This window comes from Leptopilina boulardi, unplaced genomic scaffold, assembly GCF_019393585.1.
Source record: "Leptopilina boulardi isolate dan_hultmark-lab unplaced genomic scaffold, ZJU_Lbou_2.1 LbouV2_41, whole genome shotgun sequence".
Classification (NCBI taxonomy): domain Eukaryota; kingdom Metazoa; phylum Arthropoda; class Insecta; order Hymenoptera; family Figitidae; genus Leptopilina; species Leptopilina boulardi.
The window spans coordinates 1,312,844-1,338,212 of NW_026137985.1; the positions used below are offsets into that span (position 1 = coordinate 1,312,844).

At 34.9% G+C, this 25,369-nt stretch overlaps 1 protein-coding gene across 1 annotated transcript in view; it reads left to right on the forward strand.

Annotated features, from left to right (window-relative positions):
- LOC127289495 (S-adenosylmethionine decarboxylase proenzyme) overlaps window positions 1-25,369 on the forward strand; it is a 278,873-nt gene that overhangs the window by 34,884 nt on the left and 218,620 nt on the right. The window contains exon 2 of the mRNA XM_051317461.1: window positions 3,857-3,943. Coding sequence (XP_051173418.1) covers window positions 3,857-3,943 — 87 coding nt within the window. The remainder of the gene's footprint in view (window positions 1-3,856; window positions 3,944-25,369) is intronic.

Here is a 25,369-nt window from a genome sequence, read left to right on the forward strand (position 1 = left end):
TATCCGATTTTTTTTAATTTCACCAAAAATTTAACAATTATTAAGCATTTGTGGATAACAAATATGTACAAATATTTACTAACAATATTAAAAAAGTATATGTTAATAATTAATAATGATTGATGAAAAATTAATAATTAATGTAAAAAATAATAACAAATTTATTAAATAATTCGGATAGGGATTTAAATCTTGTAACTTTACTTTTCCTTTATGACAGCAACTACTAAATAATCCATCTGACGGTCTTTCACATAGAAAATGTAGCGCATTACAAAATTTACATTCTGCATTCATCAAACCTAAATAATTCTGTGGAACTTTACTTTCATCGAAATCTTTAAAAGACATTATTGCAACTCCTACACTTCTTTTTACATTCCGATTATCGTTTTTATATACCAAATTCTTTTCTTGACGCACTTTCTTTTCAGCTTCCGTTTCAGTAAAAATTTGTTCTTCTTACATGACAAATTATTTTCTTGACGCAGTTTCTTTACATCTTGAGTTTCCATTGATATTTTTCTTTTCCTACGTGCCAAATTTTTAACCTTGCGTATTTTTTTTCATCTTCAGTTTCTATAGATAATTTCTTTTTTTTGCATATCAAATTTTTTTTGCTCTCTTTCTTTTGTATTTCTCTTTCTGTTTCATTACGATTACGTTTTCTCAATCTCTCATTCTCCTGTCTTATTATTTTCTGCTCATTTGTAACTTCGCGCCTTGCCTTCCTTTTTCTTCCCTTCTCTTTAATTGCTCGAATTATCTTTTTATCATTTTCTTTACTCAGAAAATTCTTCATTTTTAAATATTCATGTGGTGAAATTTTGTTTACATTATTATTAGTGGTATGAATTATTTTCTTTTCACTAGTGTCATTTAAAGAATGTTTAATTTCTAAATCTTATGTTAATAGAACTCTGTTAATATTATTACTGGGAAAAGTATTAAAAACAGAACAAAGGTTTAAAATATTATTTTTAAGTTCCTGAGCTCAATTTATGAAAACACGGTTCCAATCATTCACTACTATCGAATTCCTATTATGAGACGTTCTTACTGCCGGAAAATAATTTAAGCGATTATTTTCAAACATTGACTTTAAATGGTTTTTCATTCTGTTATTATCAGTTTCATAATTTACTCTGTTTGGCATTACGTTAAAAAATATAGATGTTTAATTTTCTTTTTGATTCAAGAAAATCTAAATATCTTTAACCCTCTCTCTAACTCTCTCCAACATAACCAATTTTGCCTTTTATCCAATATAACCAATTTTGTCTTTTATCAAATATAACAAATTTTAGCTATTATCAAATATAACCAATTTCCAATTTATTTCCCAATATAAATATCAATCAATTCGATTTTTTTCAATAGTAATTTGTTCAAATGATTAATTTACAAAATGAGGTAAAGAATCAGATTAAGAATGTAACAGTACTTATTATATTACTTACTTAATATATTCACGAAGTTCACTTTGTATTCACTGCGAAGTTCACTTTATATACACAAGAGTCACAATAGCACCCCATCCTGAGTCGGCTGCATCTGTTGTCAAAAAGTTCGCAATTAGTCCGTTGTGCAACTGGGATGACAAGCTTACGGATCTCTGCCACCAGGTCAATTCTTGTTTTATTCGAGAAGTTATTAGTAATCGGTGTCGAGGTCTGAGTTGGTTGAATTGGCAGGAAAATCTCTGCAGGTGTCGAGAATGAAGACAACCTCTCGGGATGACGAAATTTGCAAAGTTGAGCTGGCCTAGTAGGCATTGAATCTGTTTTAGTGTTGAGGATCCCTTTAGAGCTATCTTTCTCGCTGATTCTGTTATTTTGTGAATCTTTTTGATTAGAAGTGACATGCAATTTTCCTTCGTGTTTCAAAGGATGCCCAGAAATTGTAGTTCTTGGCAGGGAACTAGAACACACTTCTTGAAATTGATTTTCCAACCAAGGGATTGTAGGAACTGTATGGCCTAGGTAATCTGTTTGTTGAGCTTGTTCTTGTCCTGAGAGACAAGCAGAAAGTCGTCTAGGTAGACGACTATCCTCATACCATTCGCACGAAGGAAATCCGCAACTCAATTCGTTATTGTTGCAAAAGAATAAGGAGCAGATGAAAAGCCGAAGGGCAAGCTCGTCATCTGAAGAAGTTCCTTGCCGTAGACGAGGCGAAGGAGACAACGGTGAGATTCTGCTGTGAACATGACAGAATGCTTGAGTCAAATCGATGCGTGTCATCCAATCTCCTCCCTGTAGAAAGTCTTTTACATCAGTAAGCCTGAAATGAGTTTCAGGACATTTGCTGGAGCTCCGACTGATTTCCACCTGTCCAAAAAGAGGGAAAGTTGACCCCCCGAAAAAGATTGGATTAATTGACTGCCACTTGACATTTTGTTTCTTGCGAAAGGAATCAACTGACTTAGAATTGAAACTTCCTTTCTTGAAATTGCCCTTATGGGGGACATTATTTCAATAAGAATTAGATTTATATCTAGAGGATTGAAAAGATTTACCTGATGAAGTTGAGGCTTTATTGTATGAATACTTGCTTGTCGATGGTGTGGGAGTAGTCGTTCTCTTCCTCTGAAAAGCTCTTTTAGAAGTTCAACCATGTCTGGGATTCTCCTAGAGATTGAATAGAAGGATGTAGTTGTGTTTTGTCAAAAAGGTATTCTTGACTCGGCGGAACCTTACGTATGGCTGCCTGTACATTTTTGTTCCGTATTTCAGTTAAAAGACGTTCTCTTCGAACCTCTATACATTCTGCTCTTTTTCCGCAGATCACCTGCATAGTTTGGTCGAAATTGAGCTGAACTTTAGATCCTACACCGAATGAGCCCAATTAACGATGCCTTGTAGATTATCTTTTAAAAAGTCCTTCTGTTATAAAATTGCGTTTGACAATCCGGCTAAGACTATTTCTGTCGGTAGAGATGTATCCTTTCTTTTGTCGAGATGGTAAAGCTCCTCATTAATTTTAAGAACCGTAAATACAGGAGATGCAGAAAAAGCTTTTAGAGCACCTGAATATCTTACATCTTTCCATTCTGTAGAACTAAAACTTTGTAAGCCGTGGAGAACATCTTAACGTTCTTTGATAGTAGGTCGAATTGTTTTCTTTTCGTCGACCGATGTTTTGACATTACTGAAGTCCAAAAGAGTAGCATGTGTTGAAATCTCGGGACATGTCAAGATTTCATTCTGAATATGTGGAACGGATGTGATAAACGAAACAGAGGGAACAGTTAGAAAAGCGCCAGGAAGCAGTCTGATCTTCCTACATAATTCTTAACACTTATCTTATCAAAGGCTAAGGTAATTTATGAAATTTATGCGGTAATTTATAATATATAAAAGAAAAATTTAAAAACTAATTTTGGAAATTTATAGGGTAATTTATGGTAATTTATGAAATTTTTAAGGTAATTTATAATATATAAAAGAAAATTTTTAAAACTAATTTTGGAAATTTATAGGGTAATATATATAATTTTATGTGGTAATTTAAAAAAATTTAATAGAAATATATGTTGTAATGTAAATTATTTTTAAAAAATTTTATCGTATTTTTTAAACATCACTATTCTCGCAATACTAGCTAGTGGCTAGAATACAAAATTGTGACAAATGGGCCTAGCGCCATTACAGTGTCACGGAAAGCTAGGATGGTGCCATCCTAGCGTCACGATATTTTTCTACACAGGGTAAAACTAGATTCTTTGATTACATTTTTCTAAAATATTCTGTCCAAAAACTAATTTTTTTTCTAAAATTTAAATTATTTTTGGCTAAATGAAACAATTTTTTCATTAATATTAATGTTTTTATAACAAAGTTTTTTTATATTCTAGGCATAAATGGGAATCACTGTTGAAAACCGTGCGATGCGAGATTATTAGTTTCTGCCGCAATGATCAAATTGATGCATATGTTTTGAGGTATGTAATTTTATTTCTCAATAAACTGTTTATTAAACATCTTGAAAAAATTAATTAAAGCACACGCCTATTTTTTCAAACACAAAGTACACTCAGGGTCTATCAGGCCCAAAAGAGTGTCAAAAAAACATGCAAAAAACATTTTTCAAATGTTGAGCAATTGGCTTGAAAATCGTTGCTCGGGGGTTTTCGGGATCGCTGATTACGAATCCGACGTTAGTTTTTCAAAATTCAAAATGGCGGATCCAAAATGGCTGACACATTTTCAAAAAATTCATTGGATTTGCCTGAAACAAGTTACTCGGGGGGTTTTCGTGGTCGCTGATTACGAATCCGATGTTAGTTTTTCAAAATTCAAAATGGTGGATTCAATATGTCCGAATGTTTTTTTAAAAATCGTTTGGATTTGCTTGAAACTATCCTCCGGGGTTTTTGGGGTTGCTGATTACGAATCAGAGGTCAGTTTTTCAAAATTCAAAATAGCAGATCCAATATGGCGGACAACTATTAAGAAAATCGTTCGGATTTGCTTGAAACTCTCTACTCGGGGGTTTTTGGGGTCGCTGAAAATGAATCTGGAGTCAGTTTTTCAAAATTCAAAATGGCGGATGCAACATGGCCGACAAATATTTAAAATCACTTAAAACAACTTACTTCAGACGAATATATTAAGTTTTTTCAAAAGTTGTCCGCCATGTTGCATCCGCCATTTTGAATTTTGAAAAACTGACCTCTGATTCGTAATCAGCGACCCCGAAAACCCCCGAGTAATTATTTTCAGACAAATATATTAAGTTTTTTCAAAAGTCGTCCGCCATATTGGATCCACCATTTTGAATTTTGAAAAACTATCGTCGGATTCGTAATCAGCGACCCCAAAAACCCCGGAGGATAAATTCAAGCAAATCCAAACGATTTTTTAAAAAAAATTCGGCCATATTGGATCCACCGTTTTGAATTTTGAAAAACTAACATCGGATTCTTAATCAGCGACCACGAAAACCCCCGAGTAACTTGTTTCAGGCAAATCCAATGAATTTTTTGAAAATGTGTCAGCCATTTTTGTTCCGACATTTTGAATTTTGAAAAATTAACGTCGGATTTGTAATCAGCGACCCCGAAAACCCCCGAGCAACGATTTTCAAGCCAATTGCTCAACATTTGAAAAATGTTTTTTGCATGTTTTTTTGACACTCTTTTGGAAAAAAACCTCCAAAATCTAAGGGTTAATTTGACAAAAACACCCCCGTTTCACCTAAAATCAATGAAAAATTACTTTTTCTACTATAAGAAAAAGTTTTCAACCATTTAAATTAAAATCCCAAGGGGGCGAAATATAGGCCTTAGGGGCCCTCCTCCTTTGACGGCGAATTACATTGCGATCTTGTTTCTTCGTTAGTATTTTTCTTTTCGATAGAATTGTAAATATTTCTTTTAACTTGAGATTGAGTTATCCGAGTGCCATGGTTATTCAATTAAATGTTAAATTTTCTATGACTGTCAAAAAATGGTTAGGCTGATAAATAACAAAAAAAAATTTATTTTTCTTCACAATTATTGGTAATTTCAAACCCTGATTAGCACAGAATGATAATACACTTTCTTGTTCCACAGTTCGATGTTTTTTACACTTTAAACCTACACACATTTACAAATTCTGACGCACATAACCTAAACCTAACTTACATATATTCGTATTCTTCAAAACTACACATACAAACGCACCCTTATAACACTGAAAGTCACTGTTCTTATATACTACCTGACGAGATTTTTCACCACTTTCGAGAAAAAATTTTGCACTGAACATCACTTTTCAATTAGTCAGAAATGTAAAAGAAAATACATTTTTATCGAGGTCAATTTTTAGTCAGAAATTGACTGCAAATTATTTTTTGAATTTCATATTTACATTTTACGTATATACTCTATGTAGTATATATGTAGCAGAAACATATAGGCTGTAGCCTGTTTAAAGAATTCAGTTAAAAATATTTGAAAGTTTAAATGACATTTAATAAATATTAAGTACCTTTCAAGCATCTAATCCTAATAGTTTAACATTAAATCAAAAATAACTGCTAACATACTGAATTCTAAAAATTCTATGACTCGTTTTCAATATTGTTGCTTGTTGTAAGCAGAAATGAACAACTTTCTGCTGTATTAACATTAAAGTAAAGAAACGCATTTCTTGTAGGTGTTACACAAATTAACTTAACATTTTATAAAATTTATTTATCTTTATTAAAAAAAAAATTTTTCATATCTTCTAATACTATGGTAAGTAAACATTTTAAAAATCTGAAATATAGTTACACAGGTCTACAAAATAATTGGGGTAAAGATCCCCAAAAAATGTGTGTTTGAGGGTTTTCAGAATTTTTTCTCCTTAATCTGACGTGTTAGAGACTTCTATATAGGCTTAAATTAAAGTTTTAAACGTACATTTTAAGACCCATATGTACTTAATAAAAAAAATTTTTAATTATGAAAAATATAGATAATGACCCAAATAATCTTTTTAGGTGACTTGAACATAATTTTTTTTCAAAATTTTGAAATTTTTTCATCTTGCGCTTACGTCTTCACGTATACAATAATTTAAACAATAATTTTTTTGACATAGAGTACATTTCACTTGTAACATTACTTTGTCGAAACCCCCATCCTCCCTCGCGTTACAAATCGTGCTTATAAACAAGACCCCCACCCCCCTAAAAAAAGTTGTCACTTTGTTTATTAAGCATTCTTCCAAGGCTCTATGAGTCGGATGCAATTTTGATAGAATAACCCTCTTGCTCTTCTAATTCGCGGAGTTAACAAATCAAAAGAAACAACTTCCACTTGCGATCGCAATAACCCACTTAGCTCCAATTTTGGCACTTTTCGACTTCTCCCCTCCCCCACGTATCTTAAAGTAGCATATTACAGACCCACTCCCCTTACCTAATGGAACGTAGCTTTTTTTATGCATCACTACACTGTTAGAAATCGGACTACAACTTTACACCATAAAGATGGAAATTATTAGGTGTGCAACTATGTTCCCGCTGTTTGTCAATAGATAACAGTGTTGATCGATTTTGATATATCCAAAACGCCATAAATAAACCTTAGACATATGCTAAAGAAACTGTGGTGATATATTAGTGATTTTGTTTTGGCGTTATATACTTTTGGTTGTGCGAAAATGTCAAATTTTGTGCCAAATAATCGTCATTTGCGGGAAGTGTTAATCTTCTTTTTTCATTCGAAAATAACGGCAGCTGAAACATACCGAGAGCTCAAAAAAGTTTATGGAGATGCTGCTCTAAGTGAAAGAACATGCCGCGATTGGTTCCGCCGCTTTAAAGACGGTGATTTCGATGTTGAGGACCGTCCTCGTGAAGGAAGACCAAAAACCTTCGAAGATGCTGAATTGAAAACATTACTCGACGAGGATTCGTGCCAAACGCAAGAAAAGCTTGCTGTTGCATTAAATGTTACTCGTCAAGCCATTTCCAAGCGATTGCATGCGTTAGGAATGATTCAAAAACAAGGGACTTGGGTCCCTTACGATTCTACAGCATGACAACGCTAGGCCTCACGTTGCCAAATGTGTCAAGACCTACTTGGAAACGCTTAAATGGAAAGTCCTACCACACCCGCCGTATTCCCCAGATATTGCGCCTTCCGATTATCACCTGTTCCGTTCCATGGAACATGGTCTGGCTGCTCAGCAATTTCACTCATGCGAAGACATCGAAAAATGGCTTGATTCGTGGATAGCCTCAAAAGACGAAGAGTTTTTCCGACGCGGTATTCGAGCTCTGCCAGAAAGATGAAAGAAAATCGTAACTGCCGATGGACAATACTTTGAATGATTTATTTGTAACCTTCTCTGTAAATATAGTTGAAATTTCATTTTAAAAAAACATCGAGAACTTAGTTGCACACGTAATATGTAATTTCAATCTTTAAAAGTGTGAGTGCTTGCAATTCATTGATTTAAAGTTCGTAATGGACCAAATGAATTGCAAGCATTCACACTTTTGGATATTGATTGTAAATAATTTCAATATTAATTGTGTAGAGTTGTAAACAGGAGCACTGAAAGAATGAAATCTACATATCACTCTGGTCTCTGGAGATTGGCGAAATTCAACGAGGCATAAAGAAACGTTAATGGTAATAATTAAATGTCAATTTAATTACACATAATCTACAGAAAGACCGGAGTGGATTATGGAACCATTTTTTTCAATTATGGAAGTGTACATTTTTAAAGTATGCGCAGCAATCATAAAAAGCTACGCAGTCAAAACATAAGTTTTGTATTTCGATCATATTGAATCTACGGTGGATGGTGGTCTATTCTACGGTTTGCGAGCTGTTGTGAGTCTTGATCTGTTAACATAAATAATTAATTAATTTAATAATTTTTTATTTAACTACACTGAAAAAACAATTTCTTTGAAAAATCAAACTTGGAATATCTTTGCCATACAGTTAAACATATTTAACTTTAATTTAAAATTAAATTTTTAATTTAAATATATATTTTGTTAATTTATTTAATTTTTTCTATTTAAACATTCAATTTTTAAACACATTTTTAATTAAATAAAATACTTTAAACTTATCCTTAATTTTAAAATTTTTCTCTGTACACAATTTATTAAATAAATATGAATTTAGAAATGAAAGTTACAAACCTTGGCAAAATTTTGGCATCAGGAACATTTGTTAGGGCACGAAATTTAGTGCTGTCCGGAATGTCCCTCTTGTTAATGACACCGCGTATAATTAATCCGTTGTTTAGGATATTTCTGCCCCCATTCACATCACGGTTCCATGTGACTTTACAGACGTTGCACTATACGGTCCGGTGTTTCTGGTCTTTGCCGCACTTGACATTACAGTTGCTACACATTCGTGTAGTGCAATGCACATCTACGAAAATTACTTTCAGTGTATTTTCGCCAAAAACTCGTGATCTCTCTATCACCCGTTTCACAACACCACGCATGGGAACTCTTATGCGTCCCCTAAAATAAGATGGAAATTCCACTGTGCCAAACACTATTAAATGAGGCATCTTTTCACTGGCATTGTCTATTATGAAATTGGCTGAAAAGTCTACTTCACGCTGACGCATGATATATGAGTCACATTTCATTCTAGCAACTCGTGGCTCACAAAAAACGTCTTGCAAATCACGAGAAGCCTCCAGTCGATATCGAGTGACCTGTCTAATGTTGTAATGGTGATTGGCTCTATGGGCTTGTCACGAGCAAAGTGAATGGAGACTTCGATGCCATTAGTTGTTATGGAAAAGTTAAATGTTCCTGTTTTTGTTAATTTCGGCAACATTTGAAGGTTAAAATTTCTGTTTCATAATTCTTCCCCCGTCACTTTATTGGTTTGGTCACAGTTTTTTTTGCATCCGTACTTTGAACCACTGTTTTCTAGCATTTTCATTTTTACGTGAAATGATTCCCATTTCAAACTGTCACAGTCCCGTTGTGCTGAGAGGCATGTGTTTAAGGCCCACCTTTAATACTGGACTTAGAATAAAGTTCTTGATATTCTTCTTTAAAAAAAAATTTTTGCAGTTCAAAGAAAAAGTTTATGAATTTGTGGCGGAAATCTAGATCAACAGCATTTTTAATTCGAATTAAATTTGGATTATCACAAATATTACTTTTAAGGAGCTTTTTTAATTTTGCTTTAGCAGCATATTTTTCTCCTTCTGGTCTAGCCTTGGTGCACGTTTTTTATTTCTATTTTCCTCATTATTCTCCTTTCTCGCTTTTTAGCGTTCCGTACACCTTCGGTCTACCGACGGAACTCTTATGGAAAGACTCTTGCGTCTGTCCCAGCTTTGTGTCCCCCCCTTAACTTCCACATTTTTCTATATGAAGAACTGCAATTTAGTACATATACGTATTTTCAAGCGTAGATTACAGGAAAAATATAGCGAGACAGATTGTATTTGATGGCTAAGAGCTAGAAAGAAAAGAAATCGGTTTCTTCGAAAAAATTGCAAAAAATGACCCTGTCCCCTCCTTTCGCTTCTGCATTTTGGTATATGGAACTGCAATTTAGCACACATCCGTATTTTCACGTGTAGATTACAGGAAAAAATAGCGAGACAGATTGGATTTGATGGCTACGAGCTAGAAAGGAAAGAAATGGTTTTTTTTTTAAATTGCAAAAAATGATCCTGCCTCCCTTAATTTCTACATTTTTGTATTGGGATTCGCAGCACTGCGATGCCCCGCCTAGTGACAAATTAATAAAGCTTCGTTAACAGGTAAAATTTGGCAGCCAGAACGTAAACTTAGAAAGACGTGTTATGTATATGTGTACAAATATGTCGGTCAGAGTAAATAATTGTAATAATACACAAGCAGATTATAAAATTTGATTAATAATAAACGAAAATTCGTATATCACATAATAAATTCTGTATGAAGTAAAAATTATTTGTAAAAAAGAAAAATATGAACAAAAGTTCATGTTTATCATATAATTGATAAATGGTGTGTATAGTAAAAATTATTTGTAAAAAATAAAAGTAATAAACAAAAATTCGTAGTTCATATAATATACGCAGTATAGTAGAAATTATTTGTACAAAGACAAAACCATGATAAAAAATCGAAGATTTGACAATATAAAATAATAAAAATTAATTTCAGAAGAAATAATATTCTTCGAGCAAATTGTAAATATTTATGTCAAATTGATTATTGTTAGGGTAAAATTATTTATCCGTACTTATGTTTTGTTAATGCCGAATCCGGATTACAAGTAAATAATAACTCTTCAATTTTTTTTTGTTTCATCGGAAACTGAAAATGAATATTCCTTTTTAAATTTGTCAGCACAGCAATCGTGGGTTTCTAGTGGTGCTGGTTCGTATTGTTCCAAGCAGGCCGTTCGAGGATTGTCCCACAAGCATTTTTTGTCGGTACAGGAAACAGAGTCCAGCTGATCAGTATCCTTACTGAAATAAGTTCATAAATTTTTATTAATTATACAATTTAAAAAAAACCGGTGATTCGAAGAAATACCGTGGATGTCCCAGTTACCGTCCACCTAAGACCTAGTTTCCGTCCAGTTTAATTTTCAAAATAACATTTATAAAAAAATTATTTTCTTTTATTTGTTTACTTAAACTAATAAGTCGATTGCGTGCCAAAAGGAATAAATTATTGTTAAAAAATAATTTAAATTACTATACGAGATATTTGTAAAATGGACGGAAACTGGGACATGGACGGTAACTGGTACATCCACGGTATATGTGAAAATGCAATAACATAACCTTAAAATTAAAAAATAATTTTAATATGGTAAAAAAATTTGTATAAACTTGCTATACTGTTATTAAAGTTTTAATTCGATAAGAATGTTAATTATTATACTTTATCATTATAATAAATATTAATATTATATATATACTTACATTGTCAACAACAACAAAGTTGCTACCACATGTTTACACTTTTGGCTTTGGCCAGCGGTACACGACCATTTCATCAAATTTATTTTGCCGTTTAATAGGCACACACGTCACTTATATTTAATATCATAGCGATTTTTTTTCAATTTGACGTTTTAATATAATTTCTCATTATTTCAAAATTACGCACCGCAATGTTTACAATTATACTACCTGCTAATGGAAGCCATATTGAAACGTCACTATGACTGTGACGTCACGATACGTCACGATTTCAGATCCCAATATGAAGAACTGCAATTTAGTACACATACCCATTTTCACGCGTAGATTATAGGAAGAATATAGCGAGACCGTTTGGTTGTGATAGAAGTCGGCAGGCAGTCACGGTTGAGCATAGGATAAGTTCGACTGGGATTTATGAATATGATATACTTCATGAGTAGAAATTTGTTAGCAGTCGCGGTTGAGCTCACGATAAGTTCGACTGGGTCTTGCGGATATAGTAATTGTAATTTTCAATAAATTATAATTATTTATCTTTAATTGATAAATAAAACAAAAAAATTAATCAATATTATTTTATTTTATAAATCTGCATTTAAAAAAACACCTTATAAAATGAAAATGAAATAAAAGTTGAAAAAAATTATTTGAATAATTGTTTCGTTTACTCTCTAAATTTGAATTAGTAAAAATGTTTACTAATTTAAATTAGTGACTCACCTTTTGTTTATGAATTAGTAAAATTTAAGAGAGACTTACTTTTCGCTTTAGAATTAGTTAAATTTTATTAATTCATAAGCAAAAACTGAGTCACTCCCTGGCGGATTGTATGATGCGAATGCTCTACGAAATTGGCGGAGCATTCGTGGAGCACGAGATCAAAATTGAAATTTTATCTAAAATGTATAAAAATGATGAAATTGATAATATAATTATTAAAATCAATAAGTTTTATGCATTTTAAGATGATTATTGTTGAATAATTATGAAATTTTTATGTTTTTATTAATTTCAATATATTGCAGTTGATTGTCAATATTTGTCGATAAAATCAATTATAGAGCCGCGCTTTTTAGCAGGTAGGTGGGAGCACTCTTATTTTCTTTTCTTTAAATTTTTTCTATATTTTTTTTATCAAAAGCAAAATTATTTGTTCAACGGAAACATTAGTAAAAAAATGTATTATTTTTTTTAAAAAAATTAATATTTTAATAAAAAAATATTATACGTAAAAAAAATTTGAAAAAATTTGATTTTAAACGTAAATAATGATGAAAAAAAATTTCTTCTTTTTTTTCTTATCCCGTGACTCGTCAGAATTCATATCCCAAAGATTCGATTCATCTTGAATTCTCTGAATTTGAATAAGCTTTTCATCAGGATCATCAATGGGAATATTTACAACACGGCCAGATGAAGTCGATGGATCACATTCGCAGTTTCTGCTGTCTTCAAGTCTTGTTGAAACATGCGAAGTTTCATCATTGTCAACTGAAGAATGGACACATTCTGTTAAACCAGTTATCCAATGAGTCAATCTATAATCTTCCGTTCTATCAGAAATATATTCTGAGGTTTCATGCTTTTCTTCTGGGACAAGCCGTCGAAAAGGTTTTCGTACACTTTGCCTATACTTTTCTCATAACCTCTCCGCTGATGCCTCATACAAGGATAAATTAGGACTGTTGAAAGAGGTTTCTGATTCAATGGAAATTATAGCACTGCTCGCATTACTAAAAGAGCATAATGTACCCAGATAACAAAGGTCTCCGGCCCGCCCGGCACGCTGCGGCCGAGACACCGAGTGTAAGCTGTGACGCTGCGATTTAACTAGCACTTGCTGGCGCACTTGTTGTAGATCAAGCGGGCTAGCAATGGGCTAGAGAATTCGCTTACACATTATCTAGACCGTGAGCTCGCTGAGAGCCAGCAAATGGCTAGATTTTATTAATCCCAATTTATTAATTAAATTATATGTACTTACAAATAAAATAAATATATAATAGGAAATAAAGTTAAAATAATAAAATTTCAATGTTCACATAAAAATGCGTTAGTCAAAGAAATGTTTTGTATTTGTTCTAGAATTTTTATTATAGAAGAATTTTTTTCGTTATGAAACACACTATACAAAAATAATTATTGTTTAAAAAATTTTTTGCTTTTAATAATTTTTCAAATTGATTATTTATAAAATGTTAATATAAAATTATATTCCTTATGTACCATCAAAAATTAAAAATTTGTTTTATATTTCACGTACATTTTTAAGTATAAAACACCAAGAAAAAATCTCAATGAATAAGAAATAGATTATTATTAACAAAAATTATTTATCTCTAAAATTTTATAATTATTATTAATATTAATAAGTACGCAAATTAGAGGTTTAAGGTTAAACGCTATAATTATGCACAATTTAAAAAAATAAAATTAATTATTATTTTATATTCAAATGTTATTGTATATAATTAAATAATTAATATTGCTATTAAATTTCTTTCTTATTCAATGGAATTTTTTTTCTCAACGGTTTTATACTTAGAAATGTATGTGAAATATAAAACATTTTTTAAATTTTTGATTGGACATAAAAAACAAATTTTTTTAGTAACATTTTATGAATATAATTTCAAAAATTATTAGAAATAAAAAAATGTTAAAACAAATATTATTTTTGTAAAGTACGTATTAAGACCAAGAAATTTTTTTTTATTTTCAAATTGATCAACTGGGTTTTGAAATTTTTTTTATTTACGACTGCTAAAAAATTTAAATTGTTATAATAACTTTAATAAAAAAAAATTTTTGGTTCAAAAATTTCAAAAATTTATTCTAATCGCAATAGGATTAAAAAAAGATTTGACGTTGAAAATTAAAGTATTTTTTTAGGTTATATCCATATTTGAGAAATTTTGATTCAAGAAAAATAAAAATTGAAATCATGCTGATGGATCGGCCAATCATAGCATTATAATGTCAGTGATTGTCAGGAACTCCCGAAAACGTCCTACAGATAACTGAAAATAAGTCTGTTTTTAAATGGAATTTTTGAAAATTCATAACTCGAAAGTATGAGCACTCGCACAGAAATAAAAGAAAAAAAGGAAAACGAATGCATGAAAATGTACGTTGCTAATATAAACATGAACATTTTATAAAAATTAAATTGGTAATCGTTCTCAGTTTTCCGAATGTATTGTGCGTTAACCTTAGGAAGCTCGATCAGGTGAAACGCGACCATTGACCAATATAATTGATTGTATCCATTGCTTGCAATGAATATTTTTGGCCTCGTGGTGGAGTAAAGGTGATAAATATGTGTGTGGATATGTGTGTGTGTGTGTATGTCACCAATTCCTTGTTATCAAAATATCTCAAACACGTTTTGAGGGATCAGCCTGAAATTTTGTAGGGTTATTGCACTCATCAATATCTAAAATCACACAAGGATTTCCAAAAATATCTATGCAATTTCTTTTTATGCCTTTTTTTCAAAAATCGAAAAATAATTTTTTTTGAAAAAATTTTTTTTCTTTTGTGCAATCAATTTTTTTTACTGAAAAACGTATTCCTTGCATTGAAACGAATTGATTAACTTATAAAAAGTCCATATTTTATTTTTAATAAATAATTTTTTTTAATTTTTGAAAAAAATCATTTTTCATATTTTTAAAAATAACTTCTTTCTCGATTAAAATTTTGAGAAATTTTTGTGAAAACGAATCGATTCATGTATACACGGAGAGAAAAATCATACTATATTCACATGGGTTGTGTCACTCATTATTCACATCACCTGTGACGTATTTTTTTTACACAAAATTCATGTGTTTATTGGGTCGTAGATTTCTATGCAAGAAAAGTTTGGAACATGTACTATATTTGCTTCAAGTCCATGTCGTAAATACTCCCCTCCACTCAATGCGAAATTTGCTTGAAATCCATGCGCTTTACGGATGGATTTCTTGCAACGGAGATAGAAATGATAGTGCGCATGCGTGACTATATATATATGACTAGACACGTGAACGGGAGTCACGCATGCGCACTAGCATTTCTATCTCCGTTGTAAGAAATCCATCCGAAAAGCGCATGGATTTCAAGCAAATTTTATATAGAGAGAAGGAAGGCAATTTTATCATGTTTCTTAAGCGTTTATAGTTTACAGATCAATCAGAATTAGTATACATGTCTTTCTAATTTCACACAACATTTATTCATGCAATAAACACAAGATTTCATGAAAAAATATCTTGCGTGATAAACGATTTTTACATGAAATAGTGTTATGTGAAAAAAGCAACAGTGGCTCATGTGAATATAGTATGATATTTCTCTCCGTGTATAAAGTATGTATTTTATCAGAATTTATGAAATTATTTGCTACTTTAATTTTTTAAAAAAATCGTTTTTCTTATTTTTTGGAATAACTTTTTCTGTATAAAATTTTTAATATAATGTTGTCAGAATTGTATTTCTTGCATGAAGTAAAAAATGTTCATGAAATGAACATAATTTTCTGCTTTTTTAATTTTTGAAAAAAATTATTTTCGTATTTTTCAAAATATTTCTATTGAGATTATTATTTCCATTCATGAATAACGAATTTACGACTGATCAGTGTTTTCTTTGAAACTTTCTTTGAAAAAGAAATAAATTCTTTTGATTACGGATGATAAATATTGTTTTTTTCTCATTTTACCTATTTTCATTTAAAAGAATTATATTTTAATACGTTCGAATAATGTCGACATCAAGGGTGTGCAGCCTGCCGGCACGCGGGTGCCTGTCACACGGGGCGAGCCATATGGCTGACAATGGCGCGCACAAAACGCTGCGTTTTGGCCTACACCCCGGTCCTATCAATCGGACCCCGGGCTAGAGCAGGGCTAGGCATTAGCCTTACATTTTGTTATCTGAGTATCTTCTTTACGTTCTTGTGGAGACGTTTAAAGGAGCTGAAAGGGTTTTCGCATAGATTAACGCACTCGTGGTTCATGTTTTTTATCTTCATTCTCATCATCTTTATCTTTATCATCATCCATCAAATTGACAATTAATAAAACTGGAAGCAAAATTTAAATTTGTACAATAGTAAAGTGCGGCTATTCATGGACAATATTGTAAATCACTATGGTCACTGTTAATTCTGTAAATCAATTCTCAATATTTTTTAAAATTCACATATACAGTATTCATACCCAAGAAGCACGTAATATATCCTCAATATCAAGGTAATATTACACGTGAGATTCGTAATATAACGCTGTAATATTACAGTAATCTTACAGTGATCTTAAAATGTCCGCCTCAAGGTAATATTACCGGGAATATTACTGTAATATTAACGGTAATATTACAGTAATATTACAGACTGATTTGAGTTATTCATAAAGCATAAAAAACGTAAATATATTATAAGTCAATTTGGCTTGTTGGTAAAACTCTGGACTCGTGTGCTTTGAGTTCGGGGTTCGATTCCCTGGATGGGTAGATTTTTTTCGTAAAGAAATGTTCCCATAATATTACTGTAATATTCTCTTGTAATATTACCTTAATATTACGGTATAATATTACTGCAATATTACTGTAATATTAGCGCGTAATATTACAGTAACATTACCGGTAATATTACCTTGAGGCGGACATTTTAAGATCACTGTAAGATTACTGTAATATTACAACGTTATATTACGAATCTTACATGTAATATTACCTTGATATTGAGGTTATATTACATGCTTTTTGGGTAATCAAAGAAGTTTAGTAATATTTAACACTTAGTTCGAAAAAGTAAATTTTAATATCGGCACTGTTAAAAATTGTTGAGTAATGCATAAAAGAAAAGAAATGGGGAAATGAAGAAGGAAAGAACGACAGATTTCTTTGAGGTTTTGAGTGAGATGGAGATCTCGAATACATTGAGACACACATTTATACATTCATCCCTACCTAACAGCCTAACTTAAAACTATACTTATACACCTAAATACGCATAATACACATAAATGCTCGCTCGCAACTACGCTGAGAGGTGAAGGCAGAATTTTTCTGCGCTTGTGAGAAACGATGATTATATAATTGTCTCACTAAAACAATTATATTTTAAAATAATATGTAATGAACTATAATTAATTAGTTGTATTTTTGCAATGATCAATTTTAGTATGAAAAGTTATATTTAAAATAATAATTTAAATAATAATGAAAATTAAATTAAATTAAAAAAACAAGAAATTAAATACATTACAAGAAAGGAAAGAAGTGTAATGCCATTATTTAAATTCAAGTTTTATTTATGTAAGTGTGATTCTCTCAAAACAGACAAATTTCGCTTGCACGGTAATTTGTTCAAAAATAATAAAATTGATTGAAATTATTAAAAATTCTGTTAGCCATACGTTAAGATTTAACAATTTTCAATCGGATCACAAAAGAAAAATTCAAAACAAGGCTAAAAAACTAAAATATTGAATAAAATCTGATGTTACAAAGGGGAGTTATGGAGAGGAGTTTTAACACTACTTTTCATTAAATAATTCAGTTATTTGACCTTTTTTTGAAATTTTCATTAGTGATCCGATTGAAAATTGTTAAATCTTATCGTGAGGGTGGCAGATTTTTATTAATTGAAATTGATTTTATTATTTTTGAACAAAAACACCGTCTAAAATCGTGCACGTTTTTATTTGCCCTTTTTGAGAGAGTCAATCATAAAAACTTCCATGTTTTATTTTAGTAAAATATGCGGGGCACGCTCATTCTTCATTCGGGTGAATTCGGCAATTATCGATCATCTACGAAGCCAGGGCGCGCAAAGAATCAATAGTGGTCGATATTAAACTTCTAAAGTAAAAATTTTAATTTTTCACATCGATATACCTGCGGTTATGGTTTTAAGATCTTTTCATATTTACTATGTTAAAATTCCCTATTTATTATTTTAATTCTTGTTATTTTCAGTTACATTTCTTCATTATGTACCCTATTAAAAATTACTTGTCTCAAATTTAACATCAACAAAAATTAATTTTTCTAATATACTATATTAAATGTCATTTTCTTTCACTAAGTAAGTATCCATATCGTAATTTCAAATATTCCAATAACATTATGAATAACTCTTAGCGAACCGTAATAAAATGTTTTTCCCTGTAGAGAATTCGAAAAGAGCTATAGAGAAAGTCTAAAACTGGAGAGGCATCGCTTTAGGTAACACTTTTTTGTAACGCTTCAGATAATGCTTGAGGTAACGCATATCTTTCCTTCTCACACCAAGGAATATAACATAAGAATGTCTTTCTCTACCTAATTTGCATATTTATTCGTTTCATAATAATCACATATATGTGATTACACGCGTAATTACACATGTAGATTTGGCCACATGTAATTACACGTGTAATTCCACGTGAAGTTTCAGTGAAAAAAATGAAAGATTTAACCCTCATAACAAAAGGATATCCCTAGGATATCCATATCAATGGTCGATATCCTAGAATGGTTCCCAGGATATCTTGGGATATCCATTGGATATCCCTAGGTGTTTGAGAGTGAGCAAAACCTTGTGGTGAGGAAATAGGTCTGTTATCAAAAATTCACAGTGAAATAAAATCTCGGAAAGTTTACACAAAAAAAAACAACACTTTATTGCTGATCAGCGAACACACAATATTTACACTTAAGAAGGTGAGAATTTCCTTAGAGTTTCTAGAATTGTCTTGTGTTTCTCAGCTGGCGGCAATGCCGGTCTGAGCACGTTTTCGACGCACGTGAGATTAACCTTTGATTTCGCGACCGATAATTGTGTGAGAGACAACCCGAGTGATAAAATACCTTGTTATAAAATTGAGCTTGATAAATAAACTAAAGTTAAGTGATTATTAACTTAGAAAATGAACAGATTAATGCCTTGAGATAGATGAGATCTAACCTCTAGAGATATCTGGTGAGTACTAAAATTTAAAGAGATGCGCGGAACGACGACGCCGTAACATGTTAGCGCCCTCACGTGTTAACTTGATGCGTAAATTCAAATTATCACGCACAACACCAAATTTCACAATATTCAATTCACTCAGAATTGAACATACTCCCCCCCATCGGCAACGGAGTTGACGATCCATTTAGGTTGAGTTGTTGTCCTTGAGAGCTTCTTCCGTCGAGATGGGGAGCACAGCCAACTTGGTGATTGGTCGTTTGAGATGTGTCGTTGCAGTTTTAATTGAAACGACTCTGGTGAGACCGTCCTTGCCAGGGTGTAATGCAGTGACCCTAGCTAAAGGCCATTTTGAGGGAGGGAACCTTTCGTCAGTGAGGAGAACTAGAGAACCAACCTTGATTTGATGTGTTGGATGATGCCACTTGGAGATAGCGAGTTGTTGTTGAAGATAACAGGTGGACCACTTCGCCCAGAAAAATTGAGCTTGTTGTTGAATCAATTTCCACCTTGTTAACCTTGAAGTTTTCAGGTCCAAGAGGGATGGTTCCGGTATTGAGGTGAGTGGTTCCCCGATGAGAAAATGTCCTGGTGTGAGAACTGACAAGTCGTCAGGGTCCTCTGTAAGAGGTTCCAATGGTCGGGAGTTGAGAACCGCTTCGATTTGCGTAAGAAGAGTCGTAAATTCCTCGTACGTCAAAATCGTCTCGCCGATCGTCCTTCTGAGATGATACTTGATTGATTTCACGGCAGCTTCCCATTTTCCACCCATGTGTGGAGCTGCTGGAGGGTTGAATTTCCAGGAGGTGCCGTCCTTGATCAGTAGTTGAGAGAGTTCCTTGGCTTCTTGAGATCCGTCCTTGAAGAGTTGCTTGAGAGTAGTGTCCGCGCCGATGAAGTTGGTACCACAATCACTGTAGAGTGTTTGACAAATACCTCTCCTTGAGACAAATCGGCGGTAGGCTGCGAGAAATCCGTTGGTGGAATAATCCGTCACTACCTCGAGATGCAGAGCCGATGATGAGAAGCACACAAAGAGACAAATCCATCCCTTTTTCGTTTTAGCTCCACGACCTGTCCAGGATTTGAGGGTGATTGGACCGGCGTAGTCAACCCCAGAAGTGAGAAATGGCCTTGAAGGGGTGATTCTTTCCAAAGGTAGTTGACCCATGAGTTGTTGAGCACGAATTCCTCTTTGTCGAGCACAAGGAATGCACTTGAGAATGAATGACCTTACTGGTTGTCTTCCACCGATGATCCAGTAGGAATTCCTTAGATGAGCCAAGGTGAGTTGAGTTCCTCCGTGAAGAATCCTTGAATGAGCATCCGCTATCAGAAGTCGAGTGAGGGGGGAATCCTTGGGTAGAATAGCAGGATGTTTGCTTTCATAATCCAAACTTGAGTGTTTGAGTCGACCTCCGACTCTGAGAATACCTTGATGATCGATGAATGGATTGAGTTTGGAAAGCGGATGAGACCTTGAGAATTTTGTGCCTCGATTGAGATCCTTGATGTCTGCTGAGAAATAGGCCACTTGAATATTCTTGATCCAGAATGTCCTTGCAAGATCGAGATCCTTGAGTCCGATTGGGTTGGCCAGAGAAGAGTTGGGAATCCTTTTTAGAATAGCGAGAGATCTGAGGCAAATTGAGGTGATTTTTAACAATGAGTGCAGATCTGAGTATTGATGAATCAGATCCCACAATTGGGGGTGAGAGGTGGTAACAGTAAATGTTAATCCTGGTCTTTCTTCGACTTGAGCTGATGAATCCGAACTTGAGGTTGATGAGGGCCAGTTTTCCTTGATGTCCTTGAGCCATGGTGGACCATTCCACCAGAGGTGATGTTGAGAGAGTTGTTGAATTGATAGGCCCCTTGATGCACAGTCAGCAGGGTTTTCTTTTCCTTTGATGAATCTCCATTGACCTTGAGGGACGAGGTCATGGATCGAAGATACCCTGTTGTGTACAAATTCCTTCCAACGAGAGGGGTGGCTGTTGATCCAAGTGAGGGCTACCGATGAGTCTGTCCACAGGAATACTGGAACTTGACATAATTCCAGGGTCTGTTGAACGTAGTTCACAAGTCGTGCCAAGAGTTGAGCAGCCGAGAGTTCCAACCTTGGAATGGTTAGACGTTTGAGGGGAGCAACCTTGGTTTTGGCACAAACAAATGTAACTTTTGATTCTTGGTTTGGTTCCGAGGTTTTGAGAAAAACAACAGCTGCCATTGCGAGTTGTGATGCGTCCGAGAATCCATGAATTTCCGTTGTTGAGGTTGATGTGAGATTGAGCCATCGAGGGATTGAGATCTCGGGGAGTTGAGCTAGCTCTTCCTTGAATTTGATCCACCTTGAAGATAGTTTCTCAGATAAAGGGTCGTCCCAACCCAATTTCTCAAGCCACAGTTCCTGCAGCAACATTTTGGCTCGGATGATGACGGGAGAAAGAAATCCTAGGGGATCAAACAATTGAGATACCTCGGATAAGATAGACCTTTTGGATATTCCTTGACCTGGGAGAGATGTTGGCTCAAATGAGAACTTGAATTCATCTGACCTTGGAAACCATGAGAGACCGAGAACCTTGGTTTGAGTGTGATCGATTAAGTGGGAATTCAAGTCGCCTTTCCTTGTTACAGCGTCGAAGAAATCGGGGTGATTGCTTTGCCATTTTGCTAGAGGGAATCCGCCAGAGTTGAGAAGATCGATGAGATCCTTGGCTATGTCCTTGAGTTCTGACACCTCATCAGAACCACCGTAGATGTCGTCCATGTATCGACCATTGAGAAGTAAGGGCACAGCCAGAGGAAACCTGTAACCTTCGTCTTGAATGAGTTGTAAAAGTACCCTTACCGCCAAGAATGGTGCAGATTTTGTTCCGTAGGTGACCGTGGTGAGTTGGTAAGAGATTTCCTTGTTGTTTGAATCCACCCAGATGATTCGTTGTAGATCCCAATCGTCCGGATGTACCTTGATTTGTCTGAACATCTTGGTGATGTCCGTAGAAAAGATGTATCGAAATCTTCTTACCCAGAGTAAAATGTCGGAGATGTCCTTTTGAAGTTTTGCACCAGTGTGAAGTATTGAGTTGAGAGAGGCACCGGATGTGGAAGGGCTTGATCCATTGAAAACAACCCTTAATTTTGTTGTGGTACTTTGCTCCCTGAGGATTCCATGATGAGGTAGATAATAGGTTGTAAGGCTACTATCCCTTGGAGGAGCCTTGACCATGTGTCCATCAGCTTCATATTCCGTAAGAAATGCGAAGTAGCGATCCTTGAGAAGTCCTTGAGTTGAAAATCGTTTGAAGAGCCGATGAAGACACCGTTGAGCCTTGAAGAATGAGTCGCCAAGTTGACTCGGTGATGATGAGATTGGAAGTCGAATGATGTATTTGCCCTTGGAGTCCCTTGAGTAAGTGGCCTTGAAATGCTCCTCGCATTCCAATTCTTGAGTTGTGAGTTGATCCTTTTCCTTGGTAGGTACTTCTTCTTGAGTCCAGAATTTAGTGAGAAGATCTTGAAGATCATCCAGTTGCTGATCCACAATCAGATGATGAGATAAATGTTCCTTGATTGAATTGCCATCGGTTGGTCCCAGAATTACCCAACCAAAGATGGTAAGTTGAGCCATGGGTGTTGAGGAAGGTCCCTTGATGATGTCCGGTTGAATGATTTGAGCATACACGTCCGCTCCAATGATGAGATCAACTTTCATTGGAATGGTGTAATCGGGATCGGCAAGAGGGATGTTTTGAAGATGAGACCATTTGAGAGATGGAAGAGTGGTGGTAGGAAGCGTTGACGACAATTTTGAAAGAACGTATGCGTGGAGAGAAATTGATTTTGAGGAATGGATTGATTTGAGAGTGATTGAAACAACTCCTCGAGTGTTACCTGAATTTGTTGCTCCAATGCCGATGATTGAGATGTTTGAGTGATGCCTTGTTAGATTGAGATGAGATACCGTTGATTCCGAAATGAAAGAGAGTTCAGATCCGGAATCAATAAGCATACGAACTGGATGAGGAGTACCTTGTTGAGTGATGAGAAGAGCACGTGCAGTGGCGAGGAGAACCACTGACCTTGAGTGAAATCCTTCGCCGTCGAGCTGCGTCCCACGTCAATTGACCTTGGAGCTGTTTGATGTACTTGATCCTAGATCTTGATCCTTGTCCTTTGATGGTTGATTAGTATCCTTGTTGATCTTGGGTGCAGTGGATTGATGGATCATGGTGTGATGTTTACCCTCACACTCTTGACACCTTTTTTCACTCCTACACGCACTAGCACTGTGGGGTCCCAAGCAGTTGAAACAAAGGCGTTCCTTGATGACAAATTGCCTTCTTTCGGTAGGCATCAGATCTCGGAATTTCTCACATTTGACCACGAAATGAGATTTACCGCACATTGAGCATGATGATGATGAACCTTGTTGTCTTGGGGATTGAGTGGATCCAGCGAATGCCCTTTGAGATGATGAGTTACCTTGAGATTTGCCTGATGTTGATGCTTGGTTCTTTGTTGGTTGAGAATAGCTAGAGATACTCTCAAGAGCACGAGCTCGACCAGTGAGGAAATCCTTGAGTTGAGTGTAGGTGGGGGGATCCAGCCTTGATCCGAGTTTGATCTCCCAACCTTCTCGAGTGTGAGTGTCGAGCCGTTTTGAGATGTGATGCACCAAAACTTGGTCCCATTGGTCCACTGGCAAACCGAGAGTTGAGAGGGCGTTTAACGCTTCCGTGGTTGAGGACAAGAGAGTGTTTAAACCTTGCGCGGACTTTGGGGGGATGATAGTGGTTGAGAAGAGCTGTTCCATGTGTCGAGTGATGAGTAACCTTTTGTTGTCGTACCGAGAAACGACAATGTTCCAGGCAGATTCGAAACTGTCATTGGAAACTGAGAGATTCGAGATGAGTTTGGCCGCTTCACCAGTGAGACTAACCTTAAGGTATTGCATCTTCTCCACAGTTGATATCTTTGGGTCATTTATGACCAAAGACGAGAAGAGATCCTTGTAGCTATTCCAAGCTGAGTAATCGCCCGAAAAAGTTGGAAGAGGAATTTTGGGGAGCTTCCCTGAAGATCGCACTTCCGATGATGAGGGTGAGTGGGTGAGAGCGGGAGGTTCCAATTTTCGAAGCTTGCACACGTGGTACAGCATCGCGTCCCTTGCCTTGGTGTAAGCTTCAACAAATTGTCCGAAAACATCCTCCTGTACATAAGGGTGTTTAAGGAATTTGGCCGAACTACTGGTGATGAGTTCATCATGAATCTCGCTGAAATCCTCATAATTCTTCTCGAGAATCTGAACCCTTAGTTCCAAAAAATCCGCATTGTCCACAAAAAGTCCTCGTTGTAAATCTGCGAACGTATTTTCCATGATTTTGAGCCTTGTGAACTGAGTTGATACCTTGAGTTCTACCTTGGATGATGATTTGCGAGCAGAATCGATTTTTGATTGATCGTCGTCATCTGTTACCTTTGAGCTGACACGTGACGCGTGATCAGAAGGGACCTTGAGAAGGATCTTAGGTTCAAGATGCACCTTGGAGATTGATTCAGATGACTTTTCCTTTTTTGATTCGTCCTTGGTGAGATTATCCTTGTCGGTTTTTTCCTTGTCGGGGTTTTCCATGCCATCATAGAATTCCTCAATTGAATTTTTCCCGTTATTTGACATGATTTAGAGATTTGAAAGAACGAGGGAAAACGAGACCAAATGGAGTTGAGTGGTGTGTAAGCAATAGTGCGACGCGCAACGAGAGCGAGAGAGAAAGGGTGCGTGAAGCCTCGATGCGTGAGCACAGCGGTAACGTGCACCGGTCGTCAGCTGTAGTCGCCGAGCAGGGGGGAGAGAAGCAATATGGCGCTCACTGAAGATTGGTGAGCGGATCCTTGTAGCGCGGCACTGTGACGTTGCGAGAGGAGGGGAACCGTGAGAGTGGGAGCGCGCACACGGGAGAGAGCTCGTTTCCACTTGCGGTGAGGCGAGGGGAAGAAACCGTAGAAAAGATGGCGTTAA